General features: G+C 45.3%; 1 protein-coding gene across 2 annotated transcripts; it reads left to right on the top strand.

Annotated features, from left to right (window-relative positions):
• Window positions 1-142: 142 nt before the first annotated feature.
• Window positions 143-26,321, top strand: LOC113897673 (major allergen Equ c 1-like). Of its 2 annotated transcripts, none has more exons than XM_027550528.1 (9): window positions 143-580; window positions 19,886-20,055; window positions 21,062-21,360; window positions 21,716-21,852; window positions 23,220-23,293; window positions 24,296-24,400; window positions 24,759-24,860; window positions 25,056-25,105; window positions 26,052-26,321. In XM_027550528.1, exons 3-8 carry the CDS (start codon window positions 21,268-21,270, stop codon window positions 25,091-25,093), a joined length of 549 nt encoding a protein of 182 aa, XP_027406329.1. In that variant the 5' UTR covers window positions 143-580; window positions 19,886-20,055; window positions 21,062-21,267; the 3' UTR covers window positions 25,094-25,105; window positions 26,052-26,321. The 2 variants fall into 2 exon arrangements, with proteins under 2 accessions (XP_027406329.1, XP_027406328.1); XM_027550527.1 differs by lacking the exon at window positions 143-580 and adding an exon at window positions 19,725-19,763.

Below are 26,321 nucleotides of genomic sequence, written 5' to 3'. Positions count from 1 at the left end.
AAAGGGCCTCTTCGACTGGCAGAGCGATGCCTGCAACATCAGCTGCTGTGTGGGTCTGTGCCTGGTGCCTGGCAAGCTGCACAAGCAGCGCAGCACCAACGTCAAGAACTGACGCCTCCCCGTGTTCAGAGAGGACTTCTTTGATGGCCTGGGGCCAGTCAGTGTGAGGAAGCTGGCATTCAGGATCAACGTGGTGAACAAGGGCAGCAGTCTCAAGCGGGACATGCTGCTGGGGAAGAAGGAGCTGCCCCTGACCTCCACCGCTGCCCTTCTTGTAGAGGCCCCGCTCCCCTCCGGATCCTGCAGGGAAGCCCTGATGCTGAGGCTCTTGTTGGGGATGTCCTGGGTCATACTTTTTTCCAGGGGTTACTTTTAATGGAAGAGAAGAAAGGGGACTGCTGGGGGAAAAGGAAGGGCCAGCTTGCCGGGCTGAGTCCCTCTGGACCCCAAGTTCCTTGCCACCACTGCCGCTGCTCACCCCTTCCGGAGTTCTCGAACCTGAGCCAGGAGGTAGCAGAGTCCAATCATACACCCAGAGGCTGCCTGTCCTGGGGCCCAGCCAGATCTTCTCTGCGGTACTGTGAGTATCCTACGCCAGGCGCCCCCCAGAGAGCGGTGCTAGGTCCCCGTTCTGCCTGCTGCACCCCATGGGGCTGCGGGAGGACCCCCACTCCGGGGTTAAGCGGTCTCTGTGCAGTGCTCAGCCCTCCCAGGCTCCGGAGGTGAGAGCCAGTCAGAGGGAGGAGGGTGCCACGTCTGAGCTGAGTGGCAAAGACCCTCAGCTGTGGAGGAAATCCCAGAGGATGAGAACAGGGGGTTGATGGCTCTGCCCCTCGAGTAGGACAGCCCTTCTGTCAGCTGCTTTGCTCCAAGGCCCTCTTTTCTGGGGACCCTGTGGCCTCACTGGGCATCCAGGCCCGCCTCCTCTGGAAGGCTGGCTCAGATGGTGCCCACAGAGCGGCACTAGCTCGTGGGCCCTGCTCCTGCCTGTCCCTGCCCACTCCTGAGCATCCAGCACCCCTCCTTGACAGCTGAACCCAGGAACTGCTGCTCAGAGACTGACGGCCTCGGCTTTTACTCCACCTGTGTCCATAGGTTTGGGCTAGGCTGGATGGGACAAGGGGTGCTTGTCCACCTGCTTGTGGCTTTTCAGGCTGCTAAGACAGCTGTCTTAACTGTCACGAAAGTGTGCGGGTCCTTGACTGATTTTTGTGGCGGTTTCCGGTCAGCCGTAAGGACAGGGAAGCCTGGCTACTGCTGTCCATGGGGTCGCAAAGAGTCAGACACGACTGGGTGACTGAACAACAACCGGCCCAGCCGGACACCAAGAACACCGTCTAAAGCAGGGCCAGGCCAGGCCAGCTCTTCCCTCGGCTCTCTTGGGCTGCCTGTGGGGTGAGGATGGACCATGCTGGTCTGTGGGGATCCTGGGGTGCCCCCTCCTAGTCCAGAGGGTGTCCCTCCCAGTTCTGGGTTTCCAGATCACACTAGGGGGAGGGGTGAAGGAACTGCGGAGGGGAGCACGAGTTCCCTTTGGCACACCTGGTGAGACATACCCACGCCCTTGAACCTGAGACCGAAGGCCCTTGGCGCTGGGGTCCCTGGCTGTGTGCCCTCCGGCCTCAGTCCTGGCCTGCTCCATCAGGCCTCCTGCTCCTGGGACTACCTGGGCGAGGCCTGAGGGCGGAGAAGGTGGACAGAGAGCCCCGCATGGACTTAGATGCTCGATGGGACTTCCCACCCCCTTTTCTGACCCAGATACCTCTCCTGAAAGCTCCGATTTCCCTCCGGGGACCCCCATTTTCTAGGCCCCTACACTGTTTGATATCTCTGGTGAAGTTGATTGTGGGTACATCTTGAAGACATCCTCCCCCAAGTGTTTGTTTATAAATTCTGTTTTTAGTGCAATAAAGGTGTTTTTGGGGGTGTGGGGGTGGACCTCTGCTAGCTTTGCTGTTAAATAACAAGAGAGAGGAGGGAAAAAGTGACTAAGAACACAGGCTTTGGCATCATGGAGACGTGAGCTTCCTTCCCATCCTGCCGTTTTGAAGCTATGAGGACAGATTTAAGCGACTCAGCAGCAGCTGCAGCAGCATGGTCACTGTAGGCTTCCAGGTGGCACTGGTGGTAAAGAACCAATGACACACCCATGCCAGTGCAGGAGACATAAGAGACCAGGGCTCGATCCCTGGGTCAGGAAGATCCCCTAGAGGACCGCATGGCAACCCACTCTGGGATTCTTGCCTGAGAATCCCATGGACTGGAATCCCATGGAATCCCAGAGGAACCTGGCAGGCTACAGTCCATAGAGTCACACTGAAGCGACTTAGCAAGCTCGCACGCATGGGTCGCTGAAGAGACTCACTGGGACGCTTTGTGTGGAACCCTGAGAAGAACGTCCAGCACACATTGGGCTGGTGAGATCAGAGACTTATTCCAGGAGACAGGACTTGGGGTTGGTCTTGTAAGTTAGGGAGGAGATGGAGATGTGCAGAGCATGTGGGAAGAGCCCCCAGGTGAGAGAACAATACTGTGCTAGGATTCTGACCCCATAGCTGGGGCTTGTTAAAAGCTGTGGCTTATTCTGCCTCGAATTAATGTCCCCTTGTGAGTACTAGTGCGAATGAGTGCTCAGTTGTGTCCGACTCTGTGTGAGCCCATGGCCTGCACCCCATCTGAAGGAAAGTTACACAGCTCAAAATAGCCTGGAGTTAAAACTCCCCTCCAGGTCCTCCCCACCATTCTATGCAAAACAAAGAACTCTCTCACCCGAAGAAAAAAAATGGACATAAAGGTTGATTATGCCCAGCTCCCAGGCGGTCCAGCCTCTGGCCGATCTCCAGAATTCTTTGCCCCAGACGTTTAAGAGATAACTAACCCAAACAACCTTGGAGAAGAACAGGCCCCCTTAAGACACTATATTTCTACATATAAGCCTTCGTGGGTTGGCGTACCAGCTCACTAATCTGACTGCTGCCCCTTCTCGCCTCATTAAAGGTGATCTGTTCCTGTAGGGTGCCAGTCTCGCTCTTTTTCCTAACCTCACCTTCTCTAACTCCCTTACCCTACACCGTTGGGCTCCTCTGTCCAAGGGATTTCCCAGGCAAAAATACTGGAGTGGGTTCCATTTCCTTCCCCAGGGACTGAATGCGTGTTTCTACACTGGCAGGCAGATTCTTTACTGCTGAGCCAACAGGGAAACCCAGTAGTCCCTTCTGCACGCCTGAGAGAGTGACTGGCGTCATGGGAGGGGCTGGCACAAGGTGGTGGACCCAGGAATTGTGGCATTCAGTCTATGGCCTGCTTTAAGAAGTTTCCCAGGGACTTCCCTGGCGGTCCAGTGGTTAAGACGTTGCCTTCCAACACAGGGGACATCGTTCCCCTGGCCTGGGAGCTAGGACCCCACATGTCTTGTGGCCAAAAAGCCAAAGATAAAACAGAAGAAATATAGCTACAGATTTAATAAAGACTATAAAAATGGTCAATATTTTAAAAAAATCATCCCAGGTCCTTATGTGACCATTCCTAGCTCATGCTTAACTGATATCCAGCCACTGCTTTTTTGTCATCATGGGCTGATTGCAAGTTTTCCTGTCCCTGAGATGGAAGAATTGAATTTGACAAATAGTAACAAAGGCTGTGTACTTTACTCCCCGGTTTTGATTCCTCCCAAGAAGAGATGGCAGCCCATGAGCAACCAGGTTTGCACCATGAACCCCACTCTTCCTGGGCTGTGGTGCTGAGGGGAGCGTCAGCTACCACCACTTCACACAAGATCACCATTGTACCCACCACCGTTCCCAACCCTTAGAGCTCCACACCGTAACTTTCTGCTGCTGGTGGAGATGTCCTTACTGTTCTGCTTTGTACCTACCATAGCGCCTGATACGTATAGTATTACCTCTGGAATGACTGAACCTTAAATCCTGTCTGAAAAGCAGGATGCACTTTTAATGTGCTCTAATTAATGCACTAGAATGTGCTCAGTCGCTCAGTTGTGTCTGACTCTTTGCAACCTCATGGACTCTAGCCCACCAGGCTCCTCTGCCCATGGGATTTTCCAGGAAAGAACACTGTAGTGGGGTGCCTTTCCCTACTCTGGGGGATCTCCTGGCTCAAGGATCGAACCTGTGTCTCTTGTGTCTCCTGCTTTGGCAGGAGGATTCTTTACCACTGGCGCCACCTGGGAAGCCCAGAAAGCACCAAGGATTCTAGTTTTGAGAAATAACCTTGTAAATCCTTGTAAAATCCTTTTGTAAATAAGAATATTACTTTGGGGCAGTGACTTCATTGTTAGCTCGTGGCCCACAGAAGTGGAGAGAGGGCAGAGGATAGAAATCTATGATCTGAGGCCCGTGCTGTAGGTGATCTTATCTTTTGATACTAAGATCTGAGTTGACTGTTCCCGACTCTGGTTATTCACTTCCATTTCAGATCTACCACATTTTTGGTGGTTGGCTCAAGCACTGCCAGGACAGCCTGTATTCACTGAGATAGTAAGGTCAAGGCTTCAAAAATACCAAAGGTATGATGCAATTCACCTAGCGGCTTGGTGAAAGAAGACCCAGTCAAAACCAAAGCTGAACTAATATTAAATCAATCAGGAGTGATGCTTGGCTTTACAATAGGATTCCCTTAAATAATATTCCTGTATTGTGCTTAAATATTTGTGGTAGGAGTTGTAAATTAACAATATGAAACACTATTACAACTTGTAGGTGAACAATAAATATCACAGCTGAGTGAATTATTGACTTTTTACTGTGGAAGATAGGAAGGGGTAAAGAGACGAGGAAAGATGACCAAAAAAACTAAAAGAGAAGAGTAACAACCACTGATGTTAGCATCTCTCAGAAGACGATGTGAGTACATGGCATACGGATTCATTTTACAAAAGTTCACCTGACCATCCATCAACGGTGAACACATCTAGTACATAATGCAAAATACACAGGGTAAGTATTTGATGTAGAGTAATCCTGTCTGTGGTGTAGCAAGCTGCTTTAGAAGACGTGCTACTAAAGGATTTTTGAAAAATAATGAATCAGAATCTGAAAAGAATAGATTTATATATATACACATGTATAACTGAACCATTTAGCTAACACCTGAAACTAACACAGCATTGTAAATCAACTCCTGCCCATGGGATTCTTAACTTACTTCAATTAATAAATAAAGGGAAAAACAATTAAGAGCAAAAACTGACCAGATCAGACACACACAAAAATAATGATGCCACCTCATTCTCTCTCCTCAAACATCTACCAATCATTTAGGAACAGAGAGGTGATATTTAATCACATTCCCTCAGTTCAAACATGTCATTGACACCTGAATCCAAACTACTATATTACAGTCAAGTTGCATCTGTTATTTTTATATTTAAGGTGATTAGACTTAAACAAACTTAGGAACAACTTGGTAATCAAATAAAGAAGGGCATTCAAAAACATATTTGTTCAAATGTGGGATTGTGCCATAATCTACTTACCAAGTCAGGTAGTTACAATGGGAATACATTTCGCAGCAGTACAAAAACTATCTTTCCATGAGCCAGACATTAAAGAATGATATTTTGCTGTCATAAATAGAGAAAATATCAATGCATATTAGATAAGTGCCTTATAAATATTATTTCATAGAATCTTCATAATAGATCTGTATGATAGGTATTATTATCCTTTTTATAAAGGTATAAACTAAGACTCAGAGAGGTTAGGTAAACTTACCAAGAGCACACAGCGAGCAAGTGGGAGAACCCATACTGGAACCCAAGACTGTCTGAACCCAGAGCTCCTACGCTGACTGACTCCACAACACAGATCGAGGCTTGATGTTTCTGACACGGAGGACAGATGGAACAGGAATAAGTAGGCCCTCAGGGGTGTCTTCTTGGTAGTTACTATGGAAGAAGTTGCATGTAGATTTCCCCCAAATGTGACACTAAGGACATAGCTGAGGGTCAAATCAAGTGAAAGGCAAGTAGCAGTCCTCTCAGTCAACAAATATTTAATGGGTAAATGGATAATATGAGGGGTACTGCTCATCTAATGGGGCTTCCCAGGTGCTCGGGGTAAAGAATCCACTTGCCAAGGCAGGAGATGCAGGAGACACAGGTTCATCCCCTGGGTCAAGAAAATTCCCTGGAGGAGGAAATGGCAACCCACTCCAGTATTCTTGCCTGGAGAATTCCATGGACAGAGGAGCCTGGTGGGCTACAGTCCATTGGGTTGCAGAGAGTCAGACATGACTGAGTGACTGAGTGTGAACACAAGCATTTCTAACAAGGAATTAGGGGATGCTTCCATACCCCAAAAGGCAAAAACTATGGCCTTCCATTTGTGGCCACAAGTACTGGTCACCAAACCACATTAAGACTTCCTCACCCAATGCTAAAATACAGAGCTTTTTATAAGTGACTCTCGGGAAGGGTGACGGTCTACTAGGAGGTTGAGAAATGACTAGCCTAAGTCATGATTCAGCGTGGGTAAGGGGTTTACAGAGTCCACATATGACCAGAAAACAGTCCATCCATAACAGGCAACTTGACTGAAACTAACCAGCAGACTGGAAATGGACATAGTGACCTTGTCCTCAGTCACACTCTTAATTAATGAACAAATCACTCATTGAGGCAGACAATAGAAACATTCAAGTCATGTTATATAATAGCAAGACACAGTGCCGAAAGGAACAGCAAGAAGTAGTGCTTATTTGATTCATGTGCCAGACTGGAAGTGCTCCTTGGACTTGGGCATCCAGGGTAATTATATATTCTGCTGGTAGTGGCTCAAATCCAGTTTTAAAATAGCCACTCCCTTCACTGATGAAAGGTTTCTTGGGGCTAACAGCATCCCATCTGTGTCATCTGGGCCCTCCAGAAAACAGATCCTGAGACAGATTTAGGAGTGTAAAAGGCTTACTGGGATTAACACTTGTGAAAGGACAAAGAAGGAAACGGGATTAGGGCAGGGGAGCTGTCAGACCATGACATGATCTGACAAAGTCTCTGTCAGCCAGCAGGGAGCTCTGAGCATGAGAAGAGGCCTGTGTCAGGCAGAACAGGACGGGACCTTGTGTCACAGTCTTGCACAGCCACTGGATGGGGCCACCCGAGAAGACCACCATCTCAGCTCAAGAGTTGAGGCCAATCAGAACCAGGTAACAGTGGAGGCTGTGGGTTAACCCCCCTCCTCACAGGTGCACAATGAGCCCTTTCTTGAAGAGGGAATCTGAGCAATGTATCTGTATGTCTGACACACCATCCTAATATCCAGAAAGAGGTAGTCCCTGCAAAAGGGATCCAGAGTTCTCTTCCCACATGGGGCAGGGGTGGAGGCAGAAACCCTTTCCTTCCCTCCTAGTTTGAAATTTCTAGCACAACATGAGGGCTCCCTGAGGGTAAGAAAACCAAGGATACCCGTGATTGCGGCCTCCAGATTCAAGATTATCAAGATTTCATTATCAGATTATCAAAATTCAGCAGGTACTTACTGTGCGTGGGCCCAGGCTACCCAGCACCCATCTGGGACTCTCTTAAGCACCATAGGAAAGTGAAGTCGCTCAGTCGGGTCCGACTCTTTGCGACCCCATGGACTGAAGCCTACCAGGCTCCTCTGTCCATGGGATTCTCCAGGCAATAGTACTGGAGTGGATTGCCATTTCCTTCTCCAGTGGATCTTCCCGACCCAGGGATGGAACCCAGGTCTCCCGCATTGTAGACATATCACAGGACCAGTTTATTCCATTGATACTGACACCACCAGGCTTCAGATGGGAGGAAGACAGTTTGGGCAGTGGGAAGAATAATCATAAATCTTGGATTATGAATCCTTCGGGAAAGGGTCAAGGAGTTCTGAAGATAAAAATCATCCATGTAACAATTTTGCCATAGGCCAGACCTAATTTGAAAACATGAAAATCTGTTTCATATCATCAATGTAAGGATCTGAAGAAATTTTTTATGTAAAGAGCTTGGCATGTAGACAGCTACATGTAAAAGAATGAAATAAGAACACTGTTTAACACTATACACAAAAATAAACTCAAAATGGATTAAAGACCTAGATGTAAGACTGGATACTATAAAACTCTTAGAGGAAAAGCAGAGCACCCTTTGACATAGATTGCATCAATACCTTTTTTGATCCACTTTCTAGAGTAATGAAAAGAAAAACAAAAATAAACAAATGGGACATAATTAAGCATTAAATCTTTTGCACAGCAAAGGAATCTATAAGCAAAATGAAAAGACAACCCACAGAAGGGGAGAAGATATTTGCAAACCATGGGATCAACAAGGGATTACTCTCTCAAATATACAAATAGCTCATGCAGCTCAATATTAAAAAAACTTCTGCCTAATAAAGAACATAGGCAGAAGGTCTAAATAGACATTTTCCAAAGAAGATATACAGATAGCCAACAGGCACGTGAAAAGATTAACATTGCTAATTACTAGAGAAAGGCAAATCGAAACTACAATGAAGTATCACCTCACACCAGTCAGAATGGCCATCATCAAAAATCTACAAATAACAAATGCTGGAGAGGGTGTGGAGAAAATGGAGCCTGCCTACACTCTTGTGGTAATGTAAATTGGTACAGGCACTATAGAGAACAGTATGGAGGTTCTTTAAAAAAAAAAAAAAATAGAGCTACCATATGATCCGTTAATCCCACTCCTGGGCATATATCCAGAGAAAACCAAAACCATAATCTGAAAAGCTACCTGCATCCTAATGTTCACTGCATCACTATTTACAGTTGCCAGGACATGGAAACAACCTAAACTTCCATCTACAGATGAATGGATGGAAAAAGCTGTGGTCCATGTATACAGTGGGATATTACTCAGCCATAAGAAAGAATAAAATGATGCCATTTGTAGGGACATAGATGGACCTAGAGATTATCATACCAAGTGAAGCAAGTCAGAAAGAGAAAGATAAACATCATATGATATCATTTCCATGTGGGATCTAAAAAAATGATACAACTGATCAGATCAGATCAGATCAGATCAGTCGCTCAGTTGTGTCTGACTCTTTGCAACCCCATGAATCGCAGCACGCCAGGCCTCCCTGTCCATCACCAACTCCCGGAGTTCACCCAGACTCACGTCCATCGAGTCGGTGATGCCATCCAGCCATCTCATCCTCTGTCGTCCCCTTCTCCTCTTGCCCCCAATCCCTCCCAGCATCAGAGTCTTTTCCAATGAGTCAACTCTTCGCATGAGGTGGCCAAAGTACTGGAGTTTCAGCTTTAGCATCATTCCTTCCAAAGAAATCCCAGAGCTGATCTCCTGCAGAATGGACTGGTTGGATCTCCTTGCAGTCCAAGGGACTCTCAAGAGCCTTCTGCAAAACCACAGTTCAAAAGCATCAATTCTTCGGCACTCAGCCTTCTTCACAGTCCAACTCTCACATCCATATATGACCACAGGAAAAACCATAGCCTTGACTAAATGAAACTTTGTTGGCAAAGTAATGTCTGCTTTTGAATATGCTATCTAGGTTGGTCATAACTTTCCTTCCAAGGAGTAAGCGTCTTTTCATTTCATGGCTGCAGTCACCATCTGCAGTGATTTGGGAGCCCCCAAAAATAAAGTCTGACACTGTTTCCAGGACCAGATGCCATGGTCTTCGTTTTCTGAATGTTGAGCTTTAAGCCAACTTTTTCACTCTCCTCTTTCACTTTCATCAAGAGGCTTTTTAGTTCTTCTTCACTTTCTGCCATAAGGGTGGTGTCAACTGCATATCTGAGGTTACTGATATTTCTCCCAGAAATCTTGATTCCAGCTTGTGCTGGAATTCCAGCTTTTATGATGATCCAACAGATGTTGGCAATTTGATCTCTGGTTCCTCTGCCTTTTCTAAATCCAGTTTGAACAACTTGAAGTTCATGGTTCACATATTGTTGAAGCCTGGCTTGGAGAATTCTGAGCATTACTTTACTAACGTGTGAGATGAGTGCAATTGTGTGGTAGTTTGAACATTTTGGCATTGCCTTTCTTTGGGACTGGAATGAAAACTGACCTTTTCCAGTCCTGTGGCCACTGCTGAGTTTTCCAAATTTGCTGGCATATTGAGTGCAGCACTTTCACAGCATCATCTTTTAGGATTTGAAATAGCTCAACTGAATTCCATCACCTCCACTAGCTTTGTTTGTAGTGATGCTTCCTAAGGCCCACTTGACTTCACATTCCAGGATGTCTGGCTCTAGGGTAGTGATCACACGATTGTGATTATCTGGGTCATGAAGATCTTTTTTGTATAGTTCTTCTGTGTATTCTTGCCACCTCTTCTTGATATCTTCTGTTTCTGTTAGGTCCATACCATTTCTGTCCTTTATTGAGCCCATATTTGCATGAAATGGTCCCTGGTATCTCTAATTTTCTTGAAAAGATCTCTAGTCTTTCCCATTCTATTGTTTTCCTCTTTGTTTGCACTGATCATTTAGGATTTATTTCTCCTTGCTGTTCTTTTGAACTCTGCGTTCAAACCGGTATATCTTTCCTTTTCTACTTTGCTTTTCACTTCTCTTCTTTCACAGCTATTTGTAAGGCCTCCTCAGACAGCCATTTTGCTTTTTTGCATTTCTTTTTCTTGGATATGGTCTTGATCCCTGTCTCCTGTACAAATTCACAAACCTCTGTCCATAGTTATTCAGGCACTGTATCTGTCATATCTAATCTCTTGAATCTATTTGTCACTTCCACTGTATAATCATAAGGGATTTGACTTAGGTAATACCTACATGGTCTAGTGGTTTTCTCTACTTTCTCAATATAAGTCTGAATTTGGCAATAAGGAGTTCATGATCTGAGCCACAGTCAGATCCTGGCCTTGTTTTTGCTGAATGTATAGAGCTTCTCCATCTTTGGCTGCAAAGAACATAATCAATCTGATTTTGGTGTTGACCATCTGGTGATGTCCATGTGTAGAGTCCTCTCTTATGTGATATCAAAATGTGTGATAACTCTATTTTGGTAGTAATGGTCTCAGCGAGGCAACAGTGAGTGGAGGCATGAAGGGAGATCTTAATTCCTTGCCCAGGAACTGAATCTAGGTAGCCTGGATGGGAACCAGGGATCCTAGCCCCCAGACCAGCAAGGGCTAGAGGCTAGAAGCTATTTTTCCCTGGATCTTTGCCCTCAGTGAAAAATGCATTTATCACTGCGGCAGTGAGTGGAGGCATGAATCGAGATTTTAATTTCCTGCCCAGGAATTGTTCCCTGCCCCCAAAATTGAATTTGTTTAGATGAGACAGAAGCAAGGCAGAGATGCACATCCAGATAGAAGGGGTGTGGGCATCGCCCTAGTGAAGAGGAGGACAGTAAAGAGATGGTTAAGTCATTTATATAGATCCGTTCTTCTGTGTCTTTGTCTTCCTTAAGGCCAATTATCTGATTTTTTTCCCATACTTGACCTACACTAGGACCCTCCCCTGGGTACACCTGCATCCCTCAACCAAAATGGATCTTGAAGTGAAGGCTTCTGGGAGGAGCAAGACTCGTTATGGCCCGGAGTTATTCCTTGAATTTTGACTCACAGGGAGCCTTTCTGTGCTTGTGTAGTGTCTTCCTTGTCCTGAAAGAGGTGAGAGCTGAGATCCCTTAATCCTTTACTCAAACAGGGTTTTACTTCTGTGTCCCTGCCATGATTCTTACCTTGATTATTGCCATGAGTGTTCCCTTAAGGTGTTTACAAGGGACAAACACTGGCTATTTACCCTGTTACTGTTGTTACTTCTATTCTGGAGGGCAAACAGGAGGCTGACGTCAATGTCTTAACTGGAGCCCTACCATCTCATGTCTTAGGAAATGCTAATAGGGGTATCTAGCCTGAAGCCCACATCTTCATGCCCCATGAAATGTAAACAGGAGGCCAGTTCTAAATGTCTGACCTGGAGCCCGTCTATCTCTTGCATAAATAATAGACAATTACTGGCATCACCGACTCAATGGGCATGAGTTTGAGCAAACTCCGTGAGATGGTGAAGGACAAGGAAGCCTGGGATGCTGCAGTCCATGGGGTCGCAAAGAGTTGGACATGACTGAGCAACTGAACAGCAACTGGCTAACCACTTGGTAAGAAAGAAAATGGAGTGACAGTTTTTTCAGGAGAGCCTGGCCTGGGAAACAAGGTCTGGTCAGCAGTGCTGACAGGGATTATCCAGCCGCCAGAAATCCCACAACCTAACACAACTACCTTCCTCTCCCCATGTTTCTATTAAAGCTGAACTAGTTCCTCACACCATCTTCCGCAGACACCCCATGAGCAAGCCCATCTCTGGACCCCAGTCCTTGCTGCTTCCTTTGTGTGAAACCCTCATCTCCCAGATACCGGCATGGCCCACTGTCTCATGGCCTCCTGGCTCTGGGTGACTCCTCCACACCCCAAGTCTAAGTAGCGCTCTTTCCCCACCTTTCCTGGTAAGCCTTCCATATTTATTTGTTTATTGCCTGTACCCACTCCCTCTAGAATGTAAACATGCTGAAGGAGTTTCTTTTATTCTCTGCAGTATCCAACAGGTGAAACAGTGCTCAGCGTGACACAGCAGGCACACCAGGCTTGTTTTCTCCATATGTGGCCTTCCTGACCTGCACCAGAAAGATCAGAGAGCCCATCTTCTTTCTCCCTTGTCTGGTGGTAATATTTTCATGAGTGTGTTTTAGCTCAGACCAAAGAATGTGGGGGCCTTGAGTGCCAGGAGCCAGCACGGGAGTTCCCACCCATGACAAAGGTCATGCGGAGAGGCCTGATATGCAAAGGTGAGTCAGGACTCAAGGGCCCCCCCTGGACCTGCCCGAGTATCTACCCCAAAACCAAAATTTGTCTGTTTTACTATTTCACGACTTTCACCAACTCTTCTGACATTAACGGGGGGCTATCCCCGACCACCTTTCTCTGTAAGAAAATCAACTTAAAACTCTAGTTAATAAGTCTCCTGGGCATAATAGGAGTGTTTCAATTCAAACCCCTCTGATGACTTTCTAGCTTGCCTGACAAGTTTGTTCAGACTCCTGCAGCTATACATGTGATTGTTCACAGCCTCCCCACTACTAGAGGCACAGGGAGCTTAAGATATTCTAACAATGCAGAGCTTCTCAGAGAGTTAAAATTGTTAGAATAGAACTAGTAGAGGATTTCTTTGTTGAGCTAATGCTTGCTGCCAAGTTTCCATATCCCTTACCTACTGTGTCCCTGGGAGGGTATTGATTAATATAGTTGGTGTATAGAAATGTAAGTAGTAGCTTTAATATTTGTAACCTTGGACCCTTGAGTTAATTCTTTTCTTGTTATAGCCCACCACATTTTTGCCCTATAGGAATGCAACTTTATCTAATGCTTTCGGAGGGTAGCGCCTGACTTTAGAATGATCACCTTTAGAGAAAAATAAGTTTTCTGAAGAAAGGGTCATAAAATGTTAACAGGCCTCCTGGCCAGAAGATGATGTAAATCACCTAAAGCTTTTGCATATGATAAGTTTGCAGAAAGAAAGCCTGGCTTCCATAAGGATCAAGGACTGCTGACCTTGAATGACTCTACCTGCTCCCCGCCGCCCCCCACCCCCATTACCCTCTATGCACAACTTAAGGTACAAAAACTACTTTGGAAAATAAAGTGCGGGCCTTGCTCACCGAAGCTTGGTCTCCCCATGTCGTTCTTTCTCTTTCCTTTTCCTATTCAGGCTGATTCCATGGAGCGCAGGGGCTCTCTGTGTTCACTTTCCTGCCTGGGCTTCTAAGACCCACTTGAGAAGGTGCCTAAGGTGGGGCACCTTCCGCGATTGGAGAGGGTGCCTGTGGCCTACGTGAACAGAGCAAGTCCTGTGCTGGGGCTTGATAGCTTTCTGTGTAAACCAAGGAATATCAGCCTCTTTTCTCTCCTCTATTTTCTTAACTGCGAAATTCTTTCATTATCTCTTTATCTCTGTATCTCTTCTTTCGCAGATGCCGTCCTCCCGAGGGAATCCCTGGATCCTACCAGGGCTGGACCCCGGTACTTCAGCATCTTTCCCTTTGGTAGAATTGGAGAGATGGGAACTCTAAGGCGATTGGTTCAGAAAAATCTCTTCACAAAACACTATGCTCTGAATATATGGGGGTCTAGTTGTCACACACACACACACACAGGTTTAGCAGTCAGCCTTGAGAGAAGAGCAGAGAATCCATGACCCTTCCTTCCCGCCTCCTACAGCCTGGCCACAGTGCTATTCCCATTCCATTTTTGTCCAGCCTCCTGGGGGTCTTAAAAAAAAGTTAAGATTCAAGAAGCTACTGACATAGTAGGTACAAGACTTGGCCAGATGGAGGAAAATGGATGTTTTTTGGAATGTGATTCTGAGTTGACTCTGGGTTAGCTGAGGGCACTAGCGTTACTCGCTCAGTTGTGTCTGACTCTTTGCAACTCCATGGACTGTAGCCCATCAGGCTCCTCTTTCTATGGGATTCTCCAGGCAAGAACCCTGGAGTGGGTTGCCATTTCCTTCCCCCGGAAATCTTCCTGACCCAGGGATTGAACCCAGGTCTCCCGCATTGCAGGCCGATTCTTTACTATCTCAGCCACCAGGGAAGCCTTTGAAAGACTATTGAAGGCACTAGAGGTCTCTGTGTATACAGGTTAAAACGGAAGAGCAGATTTACAGGATTCAGAAGTAAAGGAGGGACTATGTGAGGGGAGCTCAGGAGACAGCCTGTGCCTGGGCTTTACTGTTTTCAGCTTCCTCAAGGTGGTTTGACTGATTCGATTCTCACCTTTTTTTTTTTTTTTTAAGAAATTTCCGATGTGGACCATTTTTACAGTCTTTATTGATTTTGTTACAATATTGCTTCTGTTTTTATGTTTGGTTTTTTGGCTGTGAGGCATGTTGGATCTTAGCTCCCTGACCACTGGACCGGCAGGTAAGGTCCTGACTCATAGATTCTTGTAGAAAAATATGAGCCTTGATTCAACAAAAACAAAGAAATTCCTACATTTGTCATCATCTTGTATGATACATATATTGCTATACCTCTTCCCCAAACTGACAGCTATGCCCACATCTCCCCATTGCTTTAAGGCCAGGAAAAGATTTGTAAAAAGCTTCTCCTCGCCACTCAGTTGTTGCTCTCAAATCTCTTTCACTGCACTTTTTCATCTCAGCTCTAAGGCAAGGAATATAATAAGAATCCATTTATGTCTTCTCTATCTTTAAAAGTGCAATAATAATAATGCACGTTCAGTCAGTGGGTGGGTCCCAGGTACTTAACTTGTACCACAAATGCAAGCACACAGTGTCTGCTTTTTTGGTATAGAAGCATCCCCTAATTCCTTTTAGAAGTGCCTGTGTTCATGCTCGGTCACTCAGTCGTGTCTGACTCTGCAACGCTGTGGACTGTAACCCACCAGACTCCTCTGGAAATTTTCTAGGCAAGAATACTGGAGTGGGTTGCTATTTCCTTCTCCAAGGATCTTCCTGACCCAGGGGTCGAACTTGCATCTCCTGCATTGGCAGGAGGATTATTTACAACGGAACCACCTGGGAAGCCCCATCAGATGAGCAGTACCCCTCAAATTATCCTTTCACCCATCAAATATTTGTTGACCAAAAGGGTTGCTTCTTGCCCTTCACTTGATCAGACTCTCAGCCATGTCCCTAATGTCACATTTTAGGGAAATCTATATGTAACTTCTTCAGTCGTAACTACTAGGCAGACAGCCCTGAGGGTCTAAAGCATTACTTATTCCTGTTCCATCTGTCCTCCGTGTCAGAATCTTTAAGCCTCGATCTGTGTCGTGGAATCAGTCAGCATAGGAACTCTGGAATCAGACAGTCTTGGGTTCCAATATGGGTTCTCCCACTTGCTTGCTGTGTGATCTTGGTAAGTTTACTTAACCTGAGTCTTAGTTTATACCTTTATAAACAGGATAATAATACTTAGCATACTGATCTATTATGAAGATTCCATGAAATAATATTTATAAAGCACTTGTCTAATACTCATTGATATTTACTCTATGAGAGCAAAATATTATTTTTTAATATCTGTCCCCAGTACAGATGGTTTTTGTACTGCTGCCAAATGTATTTCCATTGTAACTACCTGCCTTGGTAAGTGGATTATGGCACAATTCCATGCTTGAAGAAATATGTCTTTAACAGCCCTTCTTTATTTGATTGCCAATTGTTTCTAAGCTTACTTAAGTCTAATCATCTTAAAAATTAAAATAACAGATGCAAGTTGACTGTAATAAAGTAATTTGGATTCAGGTGTCAATGCCATGTTTGAACTGAGGCATGAAATACTACCTCTCTGTTTCTAAAAGATTACCTCTAAATGTCTGAGGCATGGGCAGCTCACCTCTGTAATGACTGGTTCATGTGTGCTCATGGGCTCAGTTGTATTTGACTCTTTGAGACCCCGTGGGCTGTAGCTCACTGTCAGGAAGCATTTAACAGGAGGCTTCCTGTGTGCTGTTTTGGGTCTGCCATGAATCCTCTGTCCCTTATTAATTCCTGAATATTCAGGAATTAAGTGGAGTAGCAAGGTGGTCCCAGGGCTTAGGAATGCATGCATTTCCTTCCTTAGTTTTTCCATATTGTGATAAGTAACTGTTTACGACCTTCTTCCTTTTTATGAGCCATACAGTGAAAGTGATTATTTACAACCCTCTCTCTTTCATATGGATGACCTCATGTTTCCTTGTTAACTTGTAAGTTTTGATTTTATCTCTGCTGAAAATAGCTGCCTTGTCAACATTCAGAAAACAAAGGTCATGGCATCTGGTCCCATCACTTCATGGGAAATAGATGGGGAAACAGTGGAAACAGTGTCAGACTTTATTTTGGGGGCTCCAACATCACTGCAGATGGTGACTGCAGCCATGAAATTAAAAGACGCTTTCTCCTTGAAAGGAAAGTTATGACCAACCTAGATAGCATATTGAAAAACAGAGACGTTACTTTGCCAACAAAGGTCCATCTAGTCAAGGCTATGCTTTTTCTAGTGGTCATGTATGGATATGAGAGTTGGACTGAGAAGAAGGCTGAGCACCGAAGAATTGATGCTTTTGAACTGTGGTGTTGGAGAAGACTCTTGAGAGTCCCTTGGACTGCAAGGAGATCCAACCAGTCCATTCTGAAGGAGATCAGCCCTGGGATTTCTTTGAAAGGAATGATGCTAAAGCTGAAACTCCAGTACTTTGGCCACCTCGTGCAAAGAGTTGACTCATTGGAAAAGACTCTGATGCTGGGAGGGATTGGGGGCAGGAGGAGAAGGGGACGACAGAGGATGAGATGGCTGGATGGCATCACTGACTCGAAGGACGTGAGTCTGAGTGAAGTCCGGGAGTTGGTGATGGACAGGGAGGCCTGGAGTGCTACAGTTCATGGAATCACAAAGAGTCGGACATGACTGAGCGACTGAACTGAACTGAACTGAACTGAGCATGCATGCACACTGTTGATTTACAGTGTTGTGTTGCTTCAAATGTATAGCAAAGTAATTCAGCTATATATGTATATATACTTCTATTCTTTTCAGATTCTGAATCATTGTTTTTCAAAAATACTTTAGTAGCACTGTCTACTGGAGAAGGCAATGGCAACCCACTCCAGTACTCTTGCCTGGAAAATCCCATGGATGCAGGAGCCTGGAAGGCTGCAGTCCATGGGGTCGCTAAGAGTAGGACAGGGCTGTGCGACTTCACTTTCCCATTTCACTTTCATGCATTGGAGAAGGCAATGGCAACCCACTCCAGTGTTCTTGCCTGGAGAATCCCAGGGATGGGGGAGCCTGATGGGCTGCCGTCTATGGGGTCGCACAGAGTTGGACATGACTGAAGTGACTTAGCAGTAGAAGCAACACTGTCTACTAAAGCACCTTGCTACACCACAAACAAAATTGCTCTACATCAAATACCCTGTGTGTCTTGCATTCTATGATAGACGTGTTCACCGTTTATGGTGAACAAGTGAACTGTTGTGAAATGAATCCTTATACCATGTGCTTGCATCATCATCTGAGAGCTGCTAGCATCAGTGGTTGTTACTCTTCTATTTTCTTTTCATGCTCATCTTTCCCCATCTCTCTACCCCTTTTCTTTCACAGTATAAAGGTTGATAATTCATTCAACTGTGATGTTTATTGGTAATCTACAAGTTGTGAGAGTGTTTCATATCATTAATTTACAACTCATACCACAAATATTTAAGCACAATACCGGAATATTATTTAAGGGAATCCTATTGTAAAGCCAAGCATCACTCCTGATTGATTTAGTATTAGTTCAGCTTTGGTTTTGACTGGGTCTTCTTTCACCAAGCCGCTAGGTGAATTGCATCATACCTTTGGTATTTTTGAAGCCTTGACCTTACTATCTCAGTGAATACAGGCTGTCCTGGCAGTGCTTGAGCCGACCACCAAAAATGTGGTAGATCTGAAATGGAAGTGAATAACCAGAGTCGGGAACAGTCAACTCAGATCTTAGTATCAAAAGATAAGATCACCTACAGCACGGGCCTCAAATCATAGATTTCTATCCTCTGCCCTCTCTCCACTTCTGTGGGCCACGAGCTAACAATGAAGTCACTGCCCCAAAGTAATATTCTTATTTACAAAAGGATTTTACAAGGATTTACAAGGTTATTTCTCAAAACTAGAATCCTTGGTGCTTTCTGGGCTTCCCAGGTGGCGCCAGTGGTAAAGAATCATCCTGCCAAAGCAGGAGACACAAGAGACACAGGTTCGATCCTTGAGCCAGGAGATTCCCCAGAGTAGGGAAAGGCACCCCATTCCAGTATTCTTTCCTGGAAATCCCATGGGCATAGGAGCCTGGTGGGCTAGACTCCGTGAGGTTGCAAAGAGTCAGACACAACTGATCACATTCTAGTGCTTTTCAGACAGGATTTAAGCTTCAGTCATTCCAGAGGTGATTCTAGGTATCAGGTGCTATGGTAGGTTCAAAGCAGGAGAAAATCATCTCCACCAGCAGCAGAAAATTACAGTGTGGAGCTCTAAGGGTTGGGAGTGGTGGTGAAATGGGATTGTAAGCCTGTGTGAAGCAGTGGTAGCTCACTCTCCCTTCGCACCACAGTCCAGGGAAAGTGAGGCCCGTTGTGCAAACCTGGTTGCTTATAGGCTGCCCTCCGTTCTTGGGAAGAATCAAATGAGGGAAATAAAGTCCAGAGCCTTTGCTACCATTTATCAAATTCAGTTCTTCCATCCCAGGGGCTTGAAAACCCACAACCCACCTATGATGACAAAACACCAGTGACTGGATATCAGTTCAGCATGAGCTAGTAACGGTCACACAGGACCTGGGATGACTTTTTCTAAAATATGGACCATTTTTATAAAAATCTGTAGCTGTATTTCTTCTGTTTTATGTTTTGACTTTTTGGCCACAAGGCATGTGGCATCTTAGCTCCCAGGTCAGGGGAAAGATGTCCCCTGCGTTGGAAGGCAATGTCTTAACCACTGGACCACCAGGGAAGTCCCTGGGAAAACTTTTAAAACAAGCATAGATAGAATGCCCCAATTCCTAGGTCCACTGCCTGTGCACGCTCCTCTCATGACACCAGTCACTCTCTCTTTTACGGGTGCAGAAGGGGACCATTGGGATTTCCTGGTGGCTCAGCAGTAAAGAATCCGCCTGCCAATGCAGGAGACTTGGGCTCAATTCCTGGGTCATGAAGATCACCTGGAGAAGGAAATGGCAAAGCACTCCAGTATTCTTGCCTAGGAAATTCCATGGAGAGAGGAGCTAGATGGGGTACAGTCCGTGGGCTCACACAGAGTCAGACCCGCTGAGCAAGGCAGAATGTGCTGTAGCTTTTAACAAGCTCCAGTTGAGGTTCAAGGATCCTAACACAACATTGTCCTCTCACCTTCCAGGCTCTTCCCACATGCTCTGCACTTCTGGAGTCCCTCCCTAGCTTTCAAGACCCACCCCAAGTCCTGCTGTCTCCAGGAATAAGTCTCTGACCACCAGCCCAAGATGCACTGGACATTCTGTTGAGGGTTCCACACACAGAGTTCTGTTGAATCCCTGCAGTGACCCACAGGTGGGTGTAATTATCCCCATGATGAGCAACCTGAGGCTCAGAGATCTTAAATCTGTCCTCATGGCATCAAAATGGCAGAGATAGGAAGGAGGCTCAGGTCTCCATGACTCCAAAACCTGAGTTCTTAGGCATTTTCCGTTTTATAAAATATGTGTTTATTTTTGGCTTTATTGGGTCTTACAAGCAGGTGGACCACAACTCAATAGTTGTGACTCATGAGCTTAGTTGCTCTGTGGCATATGGGATCTTAATTCCCTGAACAGGGATTGAACCACATCTCCTCTACTGGAAGGCAGATTAACCAATGGACCACCAGGGAAGCCCACTTAGGCACTTTCTGCATGATACTACCTCCTACCATCACCCCTTTGCTGACCAATGATGGTCTGGACTCGGTCCCACTCAGTGGAGTTATTTCCATGCTTGTAGGATTAAGTTCTTATGGAGTGTATAAAGCATTTCCCCACCTTCCTTGAAACTTGCTTAAAGGAAGGATGGCATCTTGTACTTCTCTATTCATCTTATGGGACCTAAGAATGGTGAGGTATACAGGGTGGTTAAACACTTGCTCAGTCATTGTGTGGAAAGGAAAGACTACAGGAGTTGAGTTCAGAGAATAAGGAAAAGGAATTTAAATGCACGGAATACCAGACACCGTACTTTAAAGACTTTGTTAATATTTTATTCAACCCCATTTTAACCAACTCTGTGTTAATGCTTTGTGATAGCTACCCTCACCTTTGGCAGAGACAGTTTCTTTGTTTCTGAGGCTATCAAAACAGAGTGACTCTCCAAATTCCACTGAGACACAGAGTCTCCAAACAGCACACTTCCTGGTTAGACTCCATTTCTGCCACATGTAACTGGAGTTTGGATTCTAAGCCAGATCCACAGTTAAATCTCGTTCCACAAGGCAGCCCTTTCAAGCCTCCACTATTTTTCTTGAGTTTTTTTCTTGAGGAATTTAAGGTCACTAAGTAGAACTAAAAGAGTTGATGTTGCCAAGTTTCAGAAGGTCAGGAACAGTCCGTGGCCTCACCCCAGGGAATAACAGTCCATGTCACATTGTGGGAGGAGGAGAGATGGTGCCTTGTGGACAGTAAACTGGACCTGGAGCAGATATAAAAGGAGAGGCCCTGGGGAACCAAGCCACCATCAGGAAGAGACTCACTCCCAGTGACAGTAGAGAAGACAGCGCTGTCTCCTGCCAAGATGAAGCTGCTGCTGCTGTGTCTGGGGCTGACCCTAGTCTGTGCCCAGGAGGGAAACTCTGATGTTGTGAGAAGCAACTTTGATATTCCAGAGGTAAGGGCAGGGAAGCATAGTGACTTTGGATTTTGGAGGGCATTTTGGAAGATTCTGAAGCAGGGTGGCAATCTGTGAGGGCAGGAGTTCCTTGACATAGTAGAGGAAATGGGAAGTTTAAGGGCAGTGGTGCCATGTTAAAAGGTGGCAACACTTGGGGAAGCTCCAACTTACAGGAGGTACAGTGAACAGTGGAAAGAGTCCTCGATCTGGTGCCAGTCGACCCGAGTCTAATTTCATCTTCACATCACCATGATGAGGGTCCTGGCCCAGAGGTCAGGGTTCAAGGAGACAAGGGTTCATGTTGTATTCCTTTCCTCTTTTCTCACCCAATCATTTTATTGATTTATTTTAGATTGCAGGGGAGTGGTATTCCATTCTCTTGGCCTCAGACAACAGGGAAAAGATAGAAGAAAATGGTAGCATGAGAGTTTTTGTGGAATACATCGATGTCTTGGAAAATTCTTCATTGTTATTTAAATTTCATACAAAGTAAGTATGGGTTATTTTGCTTGGGAAAGGAAACATAGAAGTCTGAATATGGTCCTGGACCTTTACACACATACACACAGACACACACCTATGCATACATTCTGCATCTGTACCTAAAATCGGGGTCCATCATCTAGCACTGACCCAAGGCTTGGTGAACCTAAACCTGTGACTTTTCTAGATTCGAAGATAAGAACTGGGACAGGAATACATGTACATGGGAGTTCAGGTCAGTTCGGTCGCCCAGTTGTGCCTGATTCTTTGCGACCCCATGGACTGCAGGATGCCAGGCTACCCTGTCCATTACCAACTCCCGGAGCTTACTCACATTCATGTCCATTAAGTCAGTGATGCCATCCAACCATCTCATCCGATGTCATCCCCTTCTCCTCCTGCCTTCAATCTTTCTTGAAGATTGAGTTCTTGATCTGAACTCAAGGAGTTCATGATCTGAGCCACAGTCAGCTCCTGGTCTTGTTTTTGCTGGCTGTATAGAGCTTCTCCACCTTTGGCTGCAAAGAATATAATCAATCTGATTTCAGTGTTGACCATCTGGTGATGTCCGTGTGTAGAGTCTTCTCTTGTGTTGTTGGAAGACAGTGTTTGCTATGACCAGTGTGTTCTCTTGACAAAACTCTGTTAGCCTTTGACCTGCTTAGTTTTGTACTCCAAGGCCAAACTTGCCTGTTATTCCAGGTATCTCTTGACTTCCTACTTTTGCACTCCAGTCCCCTATAATGAAAAGGACATCTTTTGGGGGTGTTAGTTCTTGAAGGTCTCATAGGTCTTCATAGAACCGTTCAACTTCAGCTTCTTCATCATCACTGGTCAGGACATAGACTCGATTACTGTGGGAGTGGAGGAGGTAAGGGGCAGAGGGCTGTCAGATCATTAGTAGTATGGAAAGACAGTATAGGTTAAGAACACAGGATTCGAATCAATACCCTATCCAGTTCTCGAATCTCCAAGTTACCAAGAAAATTCATCTCTTTCTTCCTCGGTCTTCTCTGGAGCAAAAGACAATGATATAATTCTCTCTCTGTATTTTTGTGAGGATCAAGTGAGGTGATGTTTGTAAGTCACTATCTGAGAAGTTGGCCCTGGGTCAGAACCCAGCTAATTCTCTAGACAAGTAGCTGTCATAATAGTAATAGTGTGAAGAGGTGATAGAGGCACAGGGATAGAAGAAGTGGACTCATTCTCAAAGCACCAAGTGAAGTGAAATAATGTAAATAAAAGCGCTTTGGAAACTATACCCCAAATGTTCAACTGCTAATCAGTGGAATCAGAAACTCAAGTTACAGGTAGAATGTGAGGGAGCCAGTCCCTTCAGGATCTCTTGGGCATCAGCTCATTTTGTTTTACAGGGTAAATGGAGTGTGTACTGAGCTTTCTTTGGTTTCTGACAGCACAGGAGAGGATGGCGTATTTACCATTAGCTGTGAGTATGTTTTAAAAAAAAGTCTTTCTAAATTCTACTTCCAAGTGCAAGGAATTTGCTAAAGCCCAGGATCTTGATCAGTTCCTGATATGCATAATGATAATCTAATGTGGCCATCTAATAGCCAATATCCTGAATTTGGCAGAAATGTGTGTGTCAAAGCCAGAGCCTGGCATGCAATATCACCACACAGAGAAAGCAGCTTGGTCATATGTACTTCCTGCAACAAAAGGAAGTTGGCAAATAAAAAAGTAAATTGGAAGGACAGCTTCTCATTCCTCGCCTACTTAAAAAAATATATTTATTTATTTTTGCTACACTGAGTCTTCATTGCTGTTTTCAGGCTTTCTCCAGTTTCAGCAAGCAGGGGCTACTCTCTAGTCACAATGCCCAGGCTTCTCATTGCGGCAGCTTATCTTTTGCTGTGGATCATGGGCTTCAGGGCTTTAGGGCTCTTGGGCTCAGCACTTGCACCGCATGGGCTTAGTAGGTGGGACTGTAGGCTCTAGAGTATCCAGTCTTAGTTGCTCCGAGGTATGTGGAGTCTTCTTGGATCATGGATCAAACCTGTGCCCACTGCATTGGCAGATGGATTCTTAACCGCTGGATCACCAGGGTAGTTCCCTGCCCCACTTTCTGACAATGTCAAAAGGCCATTGCCACAGTGTATCATTCAGGATGTAGCACTGGGTATAAGGGCCAACGGGGCTTGTAGAGAAGACAGAGGCACATAGTTGCCAGAGATGGTTGAGAGAGGCAGGTGAGTCTCAGGTGTCAGGATAGAGGGGAAGTTACTGCTGTGGCTGAACTTTTCTACCCCTAATGGTCACTCCATCGGTGTTGCTTAGAAATTGCATCTCGAAGCCCAGGGAGATGCAGATGGAAGACAGTAGATATCACTATTTCTTTCAGGATTGTTTTGTGGGAGAGAACAGGTAAAAGGGTTTCACTTCTTTCCCACAGACCAAAGAAGTTCTAAGCCGTGTTCTGTTTTCTCCACAGATGATGGAGAGAATAAATTTCGCATACTTCAAGTGAACTATAGTCAACATATTATTTTTTATCTCGAGAATTTCAGCGACTCGTTCAAACTGCTAGAGCTCTACGGTAGAGTACTTTCATGCTGGCGCTCATCTTGGGGTGGCGAGACCAGGGAAGGAAGGAAGCCTGGAGACAGAGTGGACTTCCCTGTCGTACCCTGGGACCTCTCTCCTCATTAAAGACAGATGCTCCCCTTTGGTAAAGTCTCTCGGGCTCAGTAATGGGAAGATGATGACTCTCTCACTGTGCCAGAAAGATATCCTAAGGTGTAACATTCAAGAAAGACTTTTTTCCATCCCTGAGACTTGTGCCTAAGCATGTAATCAGTGCCATTCACTTTCCCACTCAGCCGGAGACCCACCCCTCTCATGAGCCTCAATCACCAGGAAACAGGACAAAACAGCTCCTGTTACTCTTCCCACAGCCCGAGAACCAGATACAAGTCCAGAACTCAAGAGCGAGTTTGTGGAAATTTGCCAAAAGTATGGAGTTGTTAAGGAAAACGTTATTGACCTGACCAAAGTGGGTAAGTTGAGCTATCTCTGGCTTTCTCTGCCTGAAGTCCCATGTTGCTGAGTAGGAATGTTACCGAAGGGAGAAATGCAAGAGAAGTTAATACCCGCATTCAGTCCCCTTTGTCCTAACCTGGAAAATCACCTGGTTTTGTTCTGGGAAGTAAACTGGTGTTGGTGTTTGAATGTGCTCTTCTCTGCCTCTACAGATCGCTGCTTGCAGGAGCGAGGGAATGGAGTGGCCTAGGGCTGCAGTTTGGTGAGCTCTGCTGGAGATGGGGTGGCCCAGGATTCAGTACCTTCCAGAAGCATTAGGGGATTACAGTAGAAGATTTAAAAATCACAATAAAAATAATTTGGTAGGAAGAGCTTGAAATTTGGAGTTGGAGGACCTGGGTTCAGGATCTACTCCTGCCATGAGTTTTTTAGCAAATGATACAGCAATAAAAAGGGGAACAATGATGTCTACCTTACAGAATTAGTGTGGATACAGTGCTGCAGAAAAGGGCTCAGTAATTGATAATTGGGAAACAATTGATAATTGTTTGAAATGTGGGAAAAATTAGTAAGACTTATAGTTTTAAATGGGAAAAGGGTGTGAATATGAAACTCAAATACATTCTGTGTTTGTGGTCCATCTTCTAATCCTGAAAGCCCATCTCACCCTCCAATATATGGAAAAGATTTCTTCCTTCAATCTCTGCACATCCTTAACTTGTAATCTGTCTGAGCTTCCAGTTGTCTTCCAACCTGGAAAATAGTCTCTTGAGTTTCCTCATCTGTTTCCTGCCTCAGATTTATTGTGTGGGTTCATTCAGATAATGTAGGTGAAAGTCTTAGCAACTATGGCTTACATAAAGTCAGCATTTAATAAAAGATTGCTATGGCTTTTGCCAATTTGTCAAAAACACTTGAAAACTTCCAGTGCTGAGGATGGCAGAAATAAGCCTAGCATCCTTCATTGCTTCCACTCTTCTTTTCATAGGCTCTGGGGCAGGTTAAGATGGGATCAACAATAGAAAAAAACAGGAAAAGAATCATTAACACTCCCCCTTCCCTTATTCTGGCAAATAGCATGGGTTAGAATGCAGGTTGATGACTATTTCTTCAACGTATTTTGGGTAACAGAAATTCTCTTTGTCCTCAGTTCAGTCTGAGAAGCACTTAATAAGCTTTTGTGTTCTCATTCTCATTTGCTTATTTAGTGCCACCTCATTTGGGCTCCAGAATCTTCTCTTCCATGGTTCCCACATCATCTTAAGCCAAGTGCTGGGGCCTGACTTCCACCACTATCGCACGGGAAGGCACCGTCTCTGCATCTTCAGGATATTCCCTAATTATCTAGGAAGCCTTAGCAGCTCACCGAGAATCAAAGTTTCCTCCAGATTTCCGATTCCCTTTGCCCCATTCAGGACAGCAGGTCCATGAATAAGACCTTCCTCAACCTGTTCAATAAATGATTTGCCTTGCAGTTA

The sequence above is a fragment of the Bos indicus x Bos taurus genome, chromosome 8 (assembly GCF_003369695.1).
Source record: "Bos indicus x Bos taurus breed Angus x Brahman F1 hybrid chromosome 8, Bos_hybrid_MaternalHap_v2.0, whole genome shotgun sequence".
NCBI classification, from domain to species: domain Eukaryota; kingdom Metazoa; phylum Chordata; class Mammalia; order Artiodactyla; family Bovidae; genus Bos; species Bos indicus x Bos taurus.
Note: the sequence above shows the minus strand (reverse complement) of the source record. Positions and strands in the feature narration are given on the sequence as shown.